The sequence below is a fragment of the Musa acuminata genome, chromosome BXJ2-10 (assembly GCF_036884655.1).
Source record: "Musa acuminata AAA Group cultivar baxijiao chromosome BXJ2-10, Cavendish_Baxijiao_AAA, whole genome shotgun sequence".
In the NCBI taxonomy this organism is placed as follows: domain Eukaryota; kingdom Viridiplantae; phylum Streptophyta; class Magnoliopsida; order Zingiberales; family Musaceae; genus Musa; species Musa acuminata.
Window position 1 is genome coordinate 24,318,688 of NC_088347.1, and position 14,084 is coordinate 24,332,771.

The window sequence follows — 14,084 nt, forward strand, 5'->3', positions numbered from 1 at the left end:
ATTCAGTATTGCAGCATTGGGTGGCATTAATGTTTCTCCCAATAAAATTCACTTGCTGAATGCTGAAGCCATGTTGCTTTCCACCAACTAATCGTGTGCTCTCTTGTCCACAGTGAGAGGATTCACTTCTGTTCTTACCCTCATGGCTCTCGCCCTTTTGTCTCTGGAGCTGTCTTTTGATCACGATGCTGCTCACCACTCATGGAGATACGGTGGGTTGACATACATGTCTAAGGTATCCATTAACTTATTTGGTAAAAGCTTTTAATAGTTTATGATAAAGATTCTGAACTTGAACACCAGCAAACTGAGTTGAAAGAACAGAACACCATGTAGTCAGGCACACGAGTGTGAGACGAAACTGACACGAAGTGAAGCTGTCGCACTGATGGTCTTCACACCAACTCCTACAGATCTCATCAGCTTCATTCATTCATGAAGTTTTGGGCAGGGCTCTGAGATGAATGCCCACAGCAGTGAGGGAAGAGGGTTGAGCTCGCCCAAAAAACCCACAAATTTTGTTGCCCATCACCTTCCATTGGAAGTCAGCTTCTCTGTCATTATCCCAGTATCCAAAGGGCCCAAAACTTCTTTTGTTGCTGAAGAACATGAGGGAAGTCAAAAATCCATGGAATCTCCGGGTCTGACCGCGTAGGCCTGTCAGATACTCCGAAGGGTATTCCAGTTCAATCTGCACAGACCAAAATTATCCCTGCATGTTAAAATTGAGATAAAATAGCATTTAATTACACCAAAATCACAAATATATTTATAATGTTAAACAGGTAAAAGTAATGACAACAACAAAGTAAGTCTCTCTCTCTCTCTCTCCTATTATTACAAATAATAATTGTTTGACGTTTTTTATTACAATATGTACAGTAAGTTCTCTTAACACATTTCCATGACATCAACTATTTTGAGCAGAAAGGATTCCTTCCTAATATTCCTCATGTTAGGACTGACTGTCTTTACTAGAAAAGTGGTTACCAAGAATTATAGTCCCATTTAATTCAATTTTTCGTCCTCAAAGAAATGATGTAACAATAAGAAGTCCAATTTGACGCATAAAGTAACTTTGGGTAACACAGCATTGACTAGTGAATCAGCAATGAAAGATAAAAGTGCCCACGTTTTTCTCATTTACAATATTTTTGAATAGGGAAGGAGTATTTTTAGCATATCTATAAATGCATTGTGACTAACACAAAATCCAATAAGTACATACAAAAAAAAAATTATTATTTTTTTATATATCACTTAAAACAATTTTGTTTTTGAATAGGGTTACAATGTGTTTTTAGAAACGTAAAACCAATTGGGAAAAGAAAAATCTAAAATAAGGAGCTTTTCGGAGAATTCATCCAGAAATCTTTTAACTAACTAGAAATAATCTTTTACTCACATAATACTTCAGACATGATAAAAATAATAATAATAATAATAATAATAATAATAATAATAATAATAAAACAACAACAACAACAACAATAATAATAATAATAATAATAAGGATGAGATTTATTTAGATGTCTTACCGTGTCAAAATTCACTCCATCTTCATCTCCATGCTTGTCCGACAACACCGATTGTCCATCAGAATCATACACAAACTGAAGTGAACATGCTTTTGAGTCATGCCATATGAAGATCTCTCTTACTCCATCAAGGCACCCATCATCCCATTCATCGCCGTTCGCAGTTCCGTAAGGTCCAATCTTGATGAAGACTTCCCCTGTTTGGGATTCATTCTTCGAAACCATAGAAAGAATGCAGGTAAGCACTATTTCTCACCTCAAATCAAAGAAAAACCCATTCCAAGCACAAGTAAAGATTGAATAGTCACCATTTTTGCTTGATCGAGAGTCACTGGATGAGGTTTTCCAGCTTCCGGATCAACTGCAGCCACACAGAGAGCAGCATGTTACAGACTTTTTTCTTTTGTGCTTGAATTCCAGTTTCAGATGAATAATTCAAATGGTATTATTTCTTGGTTTGTGTGGCTTTTCCTTCAGAAAGAAAGAGAACAGGGCATGCTGTGTCACTTCTCAACAATAGATGATGAGTACATTGTCATGAGTTTGATACATTTATGACTATTCCATGTACTAAAAATACCACAAATTAGGCCAAAACATGTACTTTTGACTGGTGGAAATATATCTCCTCCAATGAATCATATGGCATGAGAACCAATGCACTATGGTGTAACAAAGTCTGATTTTAGCTGAAATGAAGTTGCTGAGAGATCTGAAGGGTTGCATACATTCACAAACTATACAGCACCTATAAAAACAGATCAGTAGTGATTTCATATAAATCATCAAAACCCACCTACATAGGCTCCTGAAAGCAATATATAAAAGGAATAAAAAAGCTTCAGTAAATGAAAAATCATAATCCGAAACCTGCTAACATGCATAATATTTGAGATATGTAATATTTGGTCTTCTTTTAGCTTCATGTATGTAAATTCTACTGAACTTCTATTGCCTGGTTGCTACTCCAGAACTTTTATTACATAGATATATGTATTGCTGCATATACCTGTGTGTCCAGTATTGTCTATATGAAAGCTTGGCTGACTGGTGGATTAAATTGGAGGCAATTGTTTGTATACTGAGCTCAAAATCACCCAATCATAGTGCACTCCAGCATTTCTACTTCCAGACATGAGTGGGGTTTCTGCCATGGTTTGAGAGTTCATGAACATAGGAATCTCTCTGTGTTTCTTGCTCATCAGCTTGAGCTCATCTTCTACAATACAAGTTTTGGCAGGAAACCTAGGGTATTATTAGTAAAGCTGATACAAGGATAGCCAGCATCAATCACAGAGACAAAATGGCATACACCTGAAGGGTACAACATTGTGTTCCTAAAGAAAAGGGAGTTGTAATCAAGTCTGTGCCAGCAATCTCACAGAGTATTGACCTAAATAAAGTTCAGAACAAGCAAGATGAATCCAACTAGTTTGGTGCTCAGTTGCATTGCATGAGAGCTACGTGATGAAAACAGAAGCTTAGAGTGACAACAAGCGTACTCAATGATAAGATAGCATGGAGAAGAAGAACTGCTTACCTCTGCAGCAACAATGCCAAGGATTAGGGAAGAAAGATGAGGGTTAAAAGGAAAAGGGAAAGTTATCAGATTACCAACTTGCCTGTTGCGTATCACTTTACACGTTGCAATTAAGCTAAAGTCATTTGATTCCTATCTTCTCTCTTTCTCCTTCTTTTTCTTTTTCTTTTTCTTTTGAGGCTTTATATATCCATCCTTGAGGATATATATATATATATATATATATATATATATATATATATATATATATATATATATATATATATATATATATATATATATATATATATATATATCCTTCCATGGATTTAGATTTTACCCATATATACACTTCTAAACATTTAAATTTCTTGCAAATAGCTTTACTATTACAAATCATGACTTCGATTGAATTTACAAATAAAATAAAATTTTAAATACCTAAAATACTTTTAGAAAACTAGAAAAATAATTTTTAATATTTTGGAAGGTGCAATGGTGTACCAAATCATGTCTTTAATATTATATTTTTATATTTTTAAAAGTATTATTATTGTCAATTTGAATTTAAACTCATTATGTGTATTATCAATTAATAGATATCATTCCACTTATTAAAAAGGATTTAGGATTCGAAATTTCATCTGATATATTTTGAAACGTGTGTTTAGTTGGTAAAGACTATGATAGTTTATCGTAAAACCCTATCCCGTATTCATCATCATTTTACCTTTGAAAATAAAATAATAAAAAAATCTTAAAAAATTAAAATGATTAGTATACGGGCAATACATCTTTGTAGATGACAAAAATGCAATTCAGTACATGAATCATATACATGCAACAATCAATACGATGCCTTCGCGTAAATGACAAAAATAAAGAAAAAAGGAAAGAAATTATAGTGCACGAAATGCCGGTGGCCGAATCGAATGGCTCACATCTGTTTGACTGGGTCCATCCGGATATTGAGTGGGTCCTCCCGATACGGGGCCCCGCGAAGCCACGTCAACTCTTCGCTGCCCTTTTAAGCTCCCCGGGCTCGTCTCCTTCGTCGGTCATAACTGACACCCCTCCCTCGCTTCCTCTTTCCATCTTGTCTTTCTTCCTCTTCTCATCCTTGTTCTCGGAAGAGAGAAGATCGACAACCAGAGAGAGAGAGAGAGAGAATGGAGAATCTGTTGGGGCTTCTCAAGGTGAAGGTATTGAGGGGTGTTAACTTGGCCTACCGTGACGCCACGGGCAGCGACCCCTACGTCGTCATCCGCATGGGCCATCAGGTCATATCGCATCTCCTCTCATCCTTTTCGTCTCAGAGATCCCTATATTCTGGATTTCTCCTTGCGAGTTCAGAGTCTTGATTGGTTTTCGTATCACATTATCATGATTCATCCAACGTATTTAATTACCTCCTGCTTTTGAACGAGTTTAATGGGAGCGATTTCCAGATCTGTATTTTCCAGACACAGATTTTTCTTCTTTTCTTCCACTTTTGAGGCAGATTGGGGATTATTTTCCCACAACAGCAATCGCAATGATTTTGTTGTGATTTGTTTAGATTTTTCTTCTGGATATAGATTACGCATGGATCTGATAAAAACAATGGCTATCTTGGTTCTATTTGATGCTGAGATGATCGAAATGATTTTGTTGTGATTTGTTCTATTGGTTCTTCATCTCATATATTGTATATTATGGAAGATGTCTGAGATGATCGAAACCTGCTTGATATATTGTTTCTCAACAGGTTTTTTCAGTGGCAGTTCTACTCAGCAATTCTACATATTAATCTTGTTTTAGCTGCATAAACATTTCATTTAGTAGAGACGATGATTCATCTGTTTCTTACCTATCCTTTTGTTGGTCAGAAACTGAAGACTAGCGTTAAGAAGCACAATGTCAATCCAGTTTGGAATGAAGACCTGACTCTTTCTGTCTCAGAACCCATTCAACCAATTACGATTGTATGTATCTATCTGTTTCTGCTTACAATCTTACTATCCTTCTACGTAAATTCATCAGAAGATTTGGATAATTTCCTCTTTCATGTTCTCTCTACGAATTGTTTCGGACTACCGTAGTGCAGAAGGTACCGATGAGAAGATGAATTCTCCGGTCTTCCATTGCACGAAACAAAGTCGAACTGAGAGAGCGAAACTTGAGAGGACTTATGTGGTGTTTCTGATTGATTTCCACGAACCTTTTGCAGAAGGTTTACGACAAGGACACGTTCACCCCCGACGACAAGATGGGCGACGCCGAGATCGATATCCAGGCGTTTGTGGAGGCAGTGAAGATGAACCTGTCCGACCTCCCCGATGGCACCATCATCACCACCGTGAAGCCCAACAGGAAGAACTGCTTTGCTGATGAGAGTCCCATTGCCTGGAAAGATGGCAGGGTTGTGCAGGACGTCATCCTCAGGCTCAGAAATGTGGAGAGTGGCGAGTTGGAGCTGCAGTTGCTCTGGACCTCCATCCCCGGGGCTCCTGGCTTTTAGATATGTTAATAAAAGGACGGTCGGTCCGTGCTGTCCTGCTACAGTGGCAAGCCGCCACGTTTCAGATAGCTTTTCTTTATATGCTGGGACCATCTCCTGAACCCACCACTCGCCTTCGACCATCCACTGGGCCCTCCGCACTAGTTACGAATAAAGATATTCTTACGCGAGCAAATCAAACCCGCAAACGTACTCCACTGTTTTCTCCGTCGGGATGTGGGCCCCGCATTAAGCTGCGGCCCCGATGCCGCCGGCTCCTTCACGTGCGCGACGCTTCCGCTGACACATTCCTGCGTGGCGACAAATCGCTTCAGCATACCAACCGTTCCTCCGGATGGACGGTCAAAGGCCCACTAATCACACGTAGCACTCTGCTTAAAGCAACGAAGCAAAGGAACCGAGCATGACACAGACGTGCCGGCTAACGCACGGGCAAACGCGTTTCATTGACGAAAAGAAACACCAATTATATTAGAGATCTGTGTCCTGATCTCGGAGATCGACGGCTCCTTGTTTTTCTTAGCGGTGGAAGAAACCAAGTTAATTATTTACAAAAAGGGAAATGGGAGTTTGTTGAGATCACAAGACTGGAAGAGCCCCTGCGACGATCGAGCGGTCGCAGTCGTGGGGGTTATGCTGTGTCCAGGGGTGGAGGAAGGTTGAGATCCAGATGGAGAGCAAACGACTTAGGCGACGCCGACGGTGACGGAGGAGAACGATGGTCCGGGTGGTGATCTACGACGGAGGAAGAGTCGGAGTCGCTCTGCGTGGCGGTGACGGCGGCCACGGTGACGGCGGGCGGCGGATGCCAGCAAGCGATGATCGTAGGCTGACAAAGCGGCAGTTGCCGGTGATACGCCGTCATCGAAGCGTCGGAGGTAGGAAAATTTTCGGATCTGGCGACCGTGTTGAGGAAGAAGAATGGTTGCGCCGCCTGTATGACCGGAGAGTACGGCTGGAAGGGGAAGCGGGCCCCGCCCTGGCCCCTGTAGACGAGGTTGATATCGGGCGAGGGAGGGAGCGGAGCGGGAAGCGAGGGCATCGCTGCCGCTGCCGCTGCCTCCTCCGACCCGGAGTTCTCCACGGTGCTGCTCTGGCTACTCGAGCTGCCGGTGCCCCCTCCGCCGTCGGCGCCGCGCGGGCCGTTGCAGGCGTCAGCGTGGGGGAAGTTGGTCTTGGCCTTGGGTCCACGGAACTCGCGGGCGGCGGCGTCGTAGGCCCTCGCGGCCTCTTCTGGGGTGCCGAAGGTCCCGAGCCAGATGCGGCTCTTCTTGTTGGGGTCGCGTATCTCCGCCGCGTACCGTCCCCACGGCCTCTTCCTCACACCCCGGAAATGCGCCTCCTTCCCTTCTCCATCGCCAACGGTGGTGGCCTTCCCTCTCGGCGCCATGGTGACGAACCCCAAGTCTGGCTTTATTACGGCTCTTCGCGTCTCCTCGCGCCCTCGTACGTTTCCGTTTCTTCTGTACCTCCGCTTAGCGTTGCGGACGTTATATACGAGACGTGGTGACGAATGGACGGCAGGGATCGCAAACTAAAGTGTGATTGGGTCCAGTCCACGAGCGCTTTGACTGTCTGACCTCGCCGCCCGCGTCCCGATCGGGATCAGCCTACGTCCTCTCACATCTTTTTCCCACCCCCGACGTTCACCCTGTGATACTACTTCCAAGGGTCCCACCCATCGTACTCTGCAGGTCATTTTGTTTGCTGCGCCTTTACAGGCCGAAATCACAACCAATTCGTGAGCTGTGTACGTGGCACGCGGCAGTCTGGACACCCCCATCGCGGCAGCTTCTGCTATTTCCGCTATAACGGCGCTACCCTGGAAGGGCGTTAAGATACGTGAAACGTGGACACCACAGCACACCCATTTGGGTCACTAACCAGTGCGGTCCGGCTCGATTCATAGCACGTAAGAGACACGGGTAAGACTTGGACGTGGGGTAGCATATCTTTCTGAAACGGTGTGGGTGGGGGGGGAAATGTGCGGTTGATGTCGCAGGGCCCACCGTTGTGTGGGCATCGACCGGGTCCGCGGCGAGAAATCCGGATCATGGAGTGTGGCTGCGTCGAGGGGTTCGCCCGGTGCGAACCGGCTCTGAACCGGTCAATTCGACCAACAGTCGTCCGGAATCATACAGACGCACTAAAAACGTGACGCATGTCCGCTACGTGACCCCGGTCTTCGGTGTCACGGGCGGATGTCTCCTGCGTCGAGGCGTGGCGCAATTGCTGCCGCAGATTTGGTTAGGTGGAGGCGGGAACGTAAGTGCACGGGAGCTGATGTCGACCGTCAGGAAAACGGACGGCCAACGGATTCCGCACCCGTACGACACCACGCAGGATCATACAATATGTAATGCACGTATGTATGTATCTCCCTGTACGTATGTCCACTTTGCACTGAAAAATTGAACGGTTCTGATTGGCCCACCCGCTTGCATCCTAAGCATCCAGCTTTTGCAACACAAGCATAGATTACAAGTCCTGTAATTTAACATAAACTCTCTTACATATATAAAAATTTAAAAAATGTATCAACATAAATTTATAATAATATTTTTATAATTTAATTATTTTAAAATTTATAAATCTTAATCTCACTCTCATTTTTTTATCTTATATTCTAATAATTAACTTTTATTTATATTATTCAGTTTAGTCTATTGGATCGGTTCTTATCCCGTTGAATCGGCGCAAGAAAGAATTGGTGGTAAAGAGAGGGAAGGAGAAACAAAAAAAGGGAAATATATTATTGAGATTTGTAAAATAGGAGCATTTAAGGAAAATACCAATGCGACTAATTGATCAGCCAATTATGTATTCGTTTTGGCATTAATCTATTTTTTAAAAAAAGAAAAAAAAAATAAAAAATGGTATGTGGAAATAAAAAACAAAAACCTGTTTTTTTTAGAATTCGCACATATGTGGAAAACACTTTTCCACATCACATCATCCATTCACATTAGCCTCCGAGCTTATGTTATATTCTAATTTCCAGTCGCAACTTATATCTCATCAATAGAATAAGATGACAACTTCACCATTGATGTTGCCTTCTATATCGAAAATGCCATCGATCTTTACGACGATCACAACTGTCCACTATGAATCGGACCGTTTTGGGTAACCGACTGAGTCCCCCGCACCCCTCATAGGCCACTTTGGGTTCCCTTTTTATCCCTCTCTCTCTCTCTCTCTCTCTCTCTCTCTCTCGCTCGCTCTCTCTCGGCCTGGCGTTCGATCTCCCATAGCAGTTCCGCCCGATGAAGGACGCCGCCGCCGTCGGACCGAGGCTTTCCAAGAAGAACTCCGACGATGAGGTCTTCCTTCCCCATTTCATCCCGCCGTCAATTTCTAATTTCTTGTTCCAATTTGTTTACTCATCTCTCTCGTTCTGGGGTTCGATTTCGTGACTAACCGATGTAATTGATCAGGAGAGGAGAAAGAAGAAGAAGAAAATGAAATCCAACAAGCGCCGTCGCCTCCGCCACTCCTCCTGCTCGTCTTCCGATTCCGACGACGGCAGCCCTCGCTCCCGAAGGAAACGAGCGAAGAGGCTTGAGAAGAGGAAAAGGGAGCCCAAGAACGACGACAGGAAGAAGAGGAAGAAGAAGAGTAAGAAGAAGGAGAAGGAAAAGGAGAGGTCCCGCAAGTCGCGCAACCGCAGCGTCAGCGCGTCGAGCGGCTCGTCGAGCCGGAGTTGCTCCACCTGCCGCGGCCGGAGCAGCTCCTCCGGCAGTAGCGTCTCGAGGAGCCCGCCTCCGAGAGCGAAGCCGAGGGCGAGAAGTCGGTCTAGAGGGAGAGGGAGGGATGGGGATGCGGAGAGGGGGAGAGGTCGGCGGAGGAGGACGACAAGCTTCGATCGGCGTGGGAGTAGGTATCGGTCTCGGAGTTGCTCTACTTGTGGAGGGAGTCGGAGTAGCGGCCGGACCGGTGGAAGCGCTTGCCGAAGCCGAAGTTGTAGCGAGGAGAAGTATCGGGAGATTGAACAGCCGAGGCGGCTCAGATCGGTACTGACTATGGCAGAGGACAGAGAGGTGGTCGAAGGAGGATTTCATGGAAAGGATGAGCAGGGAGACAGAATTATCCAAAGTTACGATGATTTTGATAGGTATGATGGGGGCAGGAAGTCGGACACACATCAAGATTCTCCTCAGAGGAATGCAAAGAATGATGAAGCTTTAGCAAAGAATGGGAATGCAAAGGACAGTGAAATGGTGCTGAGTATAAGTGGTGAGCAAACAATTGAGAATGCTGATGGTGGTGGTGATGATTTTACTAGGAAGAAGAAAGACAACTCTGGGGGTCCGGAGGCTGTCGAGTTAGAATCACAATTAAGACAAAGGGCATTGGATAATTTTGCAAAGTTCCGACGAAGCCTTTCTGCAAACACGAGGTCTACTGGTTGTCAGGAAGATGACTCCAGCCAACCTCAATGTGGCAAGGACCCCATTAAAGTTGCTGAGGCACAAGATGCCTTCAAATCTTCAGATGGAAAGTTCGCTGTTTCCCATGAATGCCAAGGTGGTGTTCAAGGTGAAGTCCGGCGAGCTGAACCCAGAGTTAGATCTGTTGTGAATATTCCCGCTGAGAAAGATACTTCAAGCCATGTGATTAGACGTCAAAGTTCCAGTGGAAGCTCTAGAAAAGAAAATGAACAAGACCCAGATAACTCCAACAAAAGCCAAAGTGATCCAACCCAATTAAACTGGATAGAAGAGCCATCTAACAAAATGTCTTTGCAACATTCCTCACTAATAAAAGACAAGCAAGAGAAGAGTGCAGCTGCTGAACCTGAAAGTAGCACTGTATGTGATGCTGCAGTAAATCAGTCTGTTGGACAACCAACTTCAGCATTACCTGCCGATCAAAGAATTGAAAGTGAAAATGAAAACAAGGATGAAGATAAAGGGTCTCAGTTTCAACAAAAGACATTCTCTAGGATGCATGATGGAGAACTAGTGCAGGTAGGTTATGAGCTTCTTGTATTCGGTCTTAATTCCTTAAGTGCAAAAAGAAGTGTAAAACACCTTTACATCTGAATTGCATACACCTGTTTTCTTTAATAGGTAAGTTACAAGGTTTACATACCAAAGAAAAGTCCTGCCTTGGCAAGAAGGCAACCACAACGGTGAAAAGTGTATAGTGAGTTCTTGTTCTTTGTGACTTGTTTATGTTCTGCAGCACTCGGTTGAAAATTGATTTGTTCTCCCCATGGTAGGATTATTGCTAAGTGGTTGTTGAATTTACTGCTAGTGTATGTGTCTGTTGCATTGGACCATCCTTTTTTTATGTTCCTGTTGTAATCTTATGTTCAAGCATTCTGCACTAGCATAATTCTATTTGGCGCTTTATTCATCAGTCAGAGAATCGTCATGCAATGTATTCCTTCTAGTTTATTAAATTTTTCACCTATTGATAAAGAAGATCATTGGTTGTCTTGTTCCTTAGAAGGATGGAAAAAGTGGATTGGTTTGCCCATATATCACAGAGTTATAGATTGTTCTATAACTTTCTTAGCACTGTTCTTATTGAAAAACACGATGTTCTCCTTTTCAGGGTTGAGTCTCCTTCCTCCGATTTCCATTTTCAATATTGGCACTGGTGTCTTCATGAGGATCAAGATATTTCACTACTGCATAATTGACTAAGATTCAGGTTATTATTATTGTAAAAATTTATGTTGATAAACTATTATAGGTTTTTACATGGCACCTTTACGATAATAAAATGAGTTGGTAACTTGGGAATTCTCTTTCGTTGTCTCAATACTTCAATAACTGTTTTGGAAAATGATTGATCTGACTCTGCTAGGTGTTTCAGTGCACAAAGTTTCTGTAAATGTAGGGTCTGGGAAGGGTTAATATAGGCTGCCTTCCCGTTGGAAGCAGAGTAGCTGTTTCCATTATTCCAACACAGTCAGGGTAGGTTGTCACGCTGGCTGCAAAGAAAACTTTACACAGGTTGCTGTCCTTTTATTGCTCAATATTTGTCTTTCTGACATCTTAAGATCTTGGCTCCTTCCATTTGCTGCATGATGTTTGCTGTTGCTTGTTGATTGTGTATATTGTATAATGAAATTGTGAAATTGATAGTTCACTGTTTCTGTGTTAAGTTCACTCCTCTTTGTATTCTTGTATTGTCAGTTCAAGTCCCATGAGTACTAATCTATTGTCTTTAGGTAATCTATTGCATGTAAAGTAAGTTAGATTGAAAAGCATTAACTTTGAGGCAAATACATGTTTTTTCAATGAGTAACTATGAAACCAGTAAGACTGCAGACGACTTCGGTGGTGTTTTGCTTGTGTATTTATCTTATTCTGGTGATGCATGATTCTGTCTCTTAGCCATCCAACTCTTGTCTGAAAATATAAGAAAATGACCTTGGCTTTGTTTCTTAATCTCAAACTCTTGATTTTGAATCAGACAGCAGATGAGAACAACCCACTGGTCAAGCTTCCTGCCACTCTGTGCTTGGAAAGGGTCACACATATCTTTGCTTACATGACATCTATTTTTTCAGGACTTCAATATGAAGCATTATTTTGGATCAAATATAGATTGGGTCTCAGATTGATAATCATGGTTAAACTTTAATTGCGTAGCATAATGATATAAGAACTAACAAACCTTGCCAAACCTCATGTTAGTATGTGCATAAACAAGTAGAAGTCACTTTGCTTAGTATATAGGCCTCATAAAAAGGGCATCTTAAGATCTTTGTTTGAGTCAGTTGTAAGATAATTTCATTGATAGCATCTGACAGTTGGTACGTCTAACCGTATGCTTTCTTTCTTCATTATAATTTGTTTTCCTTGTTAATATTTGTATTCCTCGCTGATCATTATTTAGGATATGAGTTGCTTCTTTTTCTCTCTTTTAGAGATACTGATGTTAATAAATCATCAATTTTCTCATCGACTGTCGTTCTCCTCTAATAAATCTGAACAGCAATTACCTTGGTTCTTCCTAAACAATTGTGCTTCTTCAGGAAGATTGAAGCATCAGATCATTAGACGGAGCGCAGGTGGAGAGTAGATAATAGATATCAATCAAATTGGATGTAATTGGTTATATGATTATCCAACAATTGTTCATCTCTGATCCTATCCAATATGCATCTCTGGGTGATCTTTCTGAGCCCACAAAGCAGATGTATGGAATTCAATTACTACGATATAACTCTGGACTGTGTCTAAGCTTCATAAAACTATTTGACACAAGGTGAGTCATGTCTGATGCCGTATTTAGAATTTTCATTGTCGTACTGTTGTAGCAATGTCTGCCTATTTGAAATGATTTCTCTGGAATTACTTCCAGCTGATACAGTTTCAAACTCATATCTGAGAATACCTATTGTCCTTTACCAAAGTATAGGGGAATGAAGGAAATGGAAAGTTGGTTTTTGATTGCCTAAATACCTACTTCCTTTTCCCTCCACTCATGCTATGCATTGAGAGTACAACAACTTTAACCTCAATTCAAGCTTCATAAGAGCCCAATTTGAAGCTTGGGGTTATTTACTTCCTCAAATCTAAAATAAAAGTGTCATTCTAGTCGCAACTAATCAGGAAATTAGTGGTTATGGTTTCTGTTCTATCGTTTTTTGTGGGTAGTTTTTTATTTATATGTTTTGGGGGTTTTTGTGGTTGATGTTATGATCATTGCTCTTAATTAGTCCAAATGGTTGCAAGTTTAGGATCTCTATATATAAAGAGGTCCAATATACTTTGCAAGAAAAACATAATCCGGTTTCACTTAATTTCCTTCACATGAAATCTATTTATGCTAAGTGAGATTTAAGCCTTAACAAGGTGTCTCACTGGTTGTGGAATGTAAGTTGAGAGCCTTAGGAGCCCAATGACAAGCTTTAAGTCTCTGCTTCCTCAAATCTAAATTGATGTTGTCATTCTACTCGCAACTACTCAAGTCATAATATCTATCTTCGATTTATTCATGAAATGTGTCTTATCTATGATTTTTTTCATCTACATATATGGTAGAGGAAGATTTAGAAATATCTTAAAGGAAATTATAAATAATAGTTTAAATATTTTTAATTTAACTAGACATATAATTTTTTACACGTCTTGATGATAAAAGATTTATGTCATCGTCTCTAAATAATTGAGATTTATGGTTTTATTATTGTTGTACTAATTTTATTAAAATTCAATGAGTTAATTATAGATTATCTTTTGTAATTAGTTATCTTTAATATTTTGATTTTTATACTTTCAAAAGTTACATTTGGATTCCTATATTTATGAAGATGAAATATTTAATCTCATTTCTTCTTATGCTGTTGATTTTATGTGTTCACTGATTTTATCTTACTTTGATTTATCATTGAGCATGTGTGATATTTTCGCTAGCAGAGTTAAATGTTTCACTTTCATAAATATAGGAATCCTAATATAATCTTTAAAAATATAAGATTCAAAATATTAAAATTAATTAATTATAAGGGATAATATATAATTGGCTCAAATTAAATTCGATTATAATTTTCATCTCTGTAACT

The 14,084-nt window shown here is 41.2% G+C and overlaps 3 protein-coding genes and 1 non-coding gene across 10 annotated transcripts; 2 read left to right on the plus strand and 2 right to left on the minus strand.

The window, feature by feature from the left end:
• Positions 1-227: 227 nt before the first annotated feature.
• Positions 228-3,241, minus strand: LOC104000333 (uncharacterized). 4 transcript variants are annotated; one of them, XR_010491607.1, is made up of 4 exons: positions 3,161-3,241; positions 1,847-1,899; positions 1,539-1,751; positions 228-691 (listed from the first exon to the last, which is right to left on the minus strand). It is a non-coding gene; the product is annotated as an uncharacterized LOC104000333 (transcript). The 4 variants fall into 4 exon arrangements; XR_010491609.1 differs by lacking the exon at positions 3,161-3,241 and adding an exon at positions 3,079-3,156; XR_010491608.1 differs by lacking the exon at positions 3,161-3,241 and adding an exon at positions 2,548-3,065.
• An 881-nt stretch (positions 3,242-4,122) lies between these two features.
• On the plus strand, positions 4,123-5,636 carry LOC135624577 (protein C2-DOMAIN ABA-RELATED 5-like). The gene is made up of 3 exons (XM_065128339.1): positions 4,123-4,337; positions 4,926-5,021; positions 5,267-5,636. The coding sequence occupies exons 1-3, from the start codon at positions 4,227-4,229 to the stop codon at positions 5,555-5,557; spliced, it is 498 nt and encodes a 165-aa protein (XP_064984411.1). The 5' UTR covers positions 4,123-4,226; the 3' UTR covers positions 5,558-5,636.
• Positions 5,637-6,023: 387 nt separating this feature from the next.
• On the minus strand, positions 6,024-7,037 carry LOC104000331 (ethylene-responsive transcription factor 4-like). Its single transcript, XM_009422343.3, has one exon. The coding sequence runs from the start codon at positions 6,945-6,947 to the stop codon at positions 6,189-6,191; it is 759 nt and encodes a 252-aa protein (XP_009420618.2). The 5' UTR covers positions 6,948-7,037; the 3' UTR covers positions 6,024-6,188.
• A 1,691-nt stretch (positions 7,038-8,728) lies between these two features.
• LOC135582553 (uncharacterized) lies at positions 8,729-12,813 on the plus strand. Of its 4 annotated transcripts, none has more exons than XR_010491742.1 (5): positions 8,729-8,880; positions 8,995-10,527; positions 10,630-10,705; positions 11,120-11,523; positions 12,552-12,813. XR_010491742.1 is itself a non-coding variant. In XM_065128341.1 (4 exons), exons 1-3 carry the CDS (start codon positions 8,824-8,826, stop codon positions 10,693-10,695), a joined length of 1,656 nt encoding a protein of 551 aa, XP_064984413.1. In that variant the 5' UTR covers positions 8,729-8,823; the 3' UTR covers positions 10,696-10,705; positions 12,552-12,813. The 4 variants fall into 4 exon arrangements, 2 of the variants coding, with proteins under 2 accessions (XP_064984413.1, XP_064984412.1); XR_010491743.1 differs by having other exon boundaries at positions 11,120-11,218; XM_065128341.1 differs by lacking the exon at positions 11,120-11,523.
• The last annotated feature ends 1,271 nt before the right edge of the window (positions 12,814-14,084 follow it).

Excerpts from the sequence above, each read along its gene's own strand:
- LOC104000331 (XM_009422343.3), bottom strand. The coding sequence starts at position 6,947 with ATGGCGCCGAGAGGGAAGGCCACCACCGTTGGCGATGGAGAAGGGAAG.
- LOC135582553 (XM_065128341.1), top strand. The coding sequence starts at position 8,824 with ATGAAGGACGCCGCCGCCGTCGGACCGAGGCTTTCCAAGAAGAACTCC. Across the intron at positions 8,881-8,994 it reads AGAAGAACTCCGACGATGAG|GAGAGGAGAAAGAAGAAGAA; the intron begins GTCTTCCTTCCC and ends GTAATTGATCAG. Across the intron at positions 10,528-10,629 it reads ATGATGGAGAACTAGTGCAG|GTAAGTTACAAGGTTTACAT; the intron begins GTAGGTTATGAG and ends TTTCTTTAATAG.
- LOC135624577 (XM_065128339.1), top strand. The coding sequence starts at position 4,227 with ATGGAGAATCTGTTGGGGCTTCTCAAGGTGAAGGTATTGAGGGGTGTT. Across the intron at positions 4,338-4,925 it reads TCATCCGCATGGGCCATCAG|AAACTGAAGACTAGCGTTAA; the intron begins GTCATATCGCAT and ends TTTGTTGGTCAG. Across the intron at positions 5,022-5,266 it reads CCATTCAACCAATTACGATT|AAGGTTTACGACAAGGACAC; the intron begins GTATGTATCTAT and ends AACCTTTTGCAG.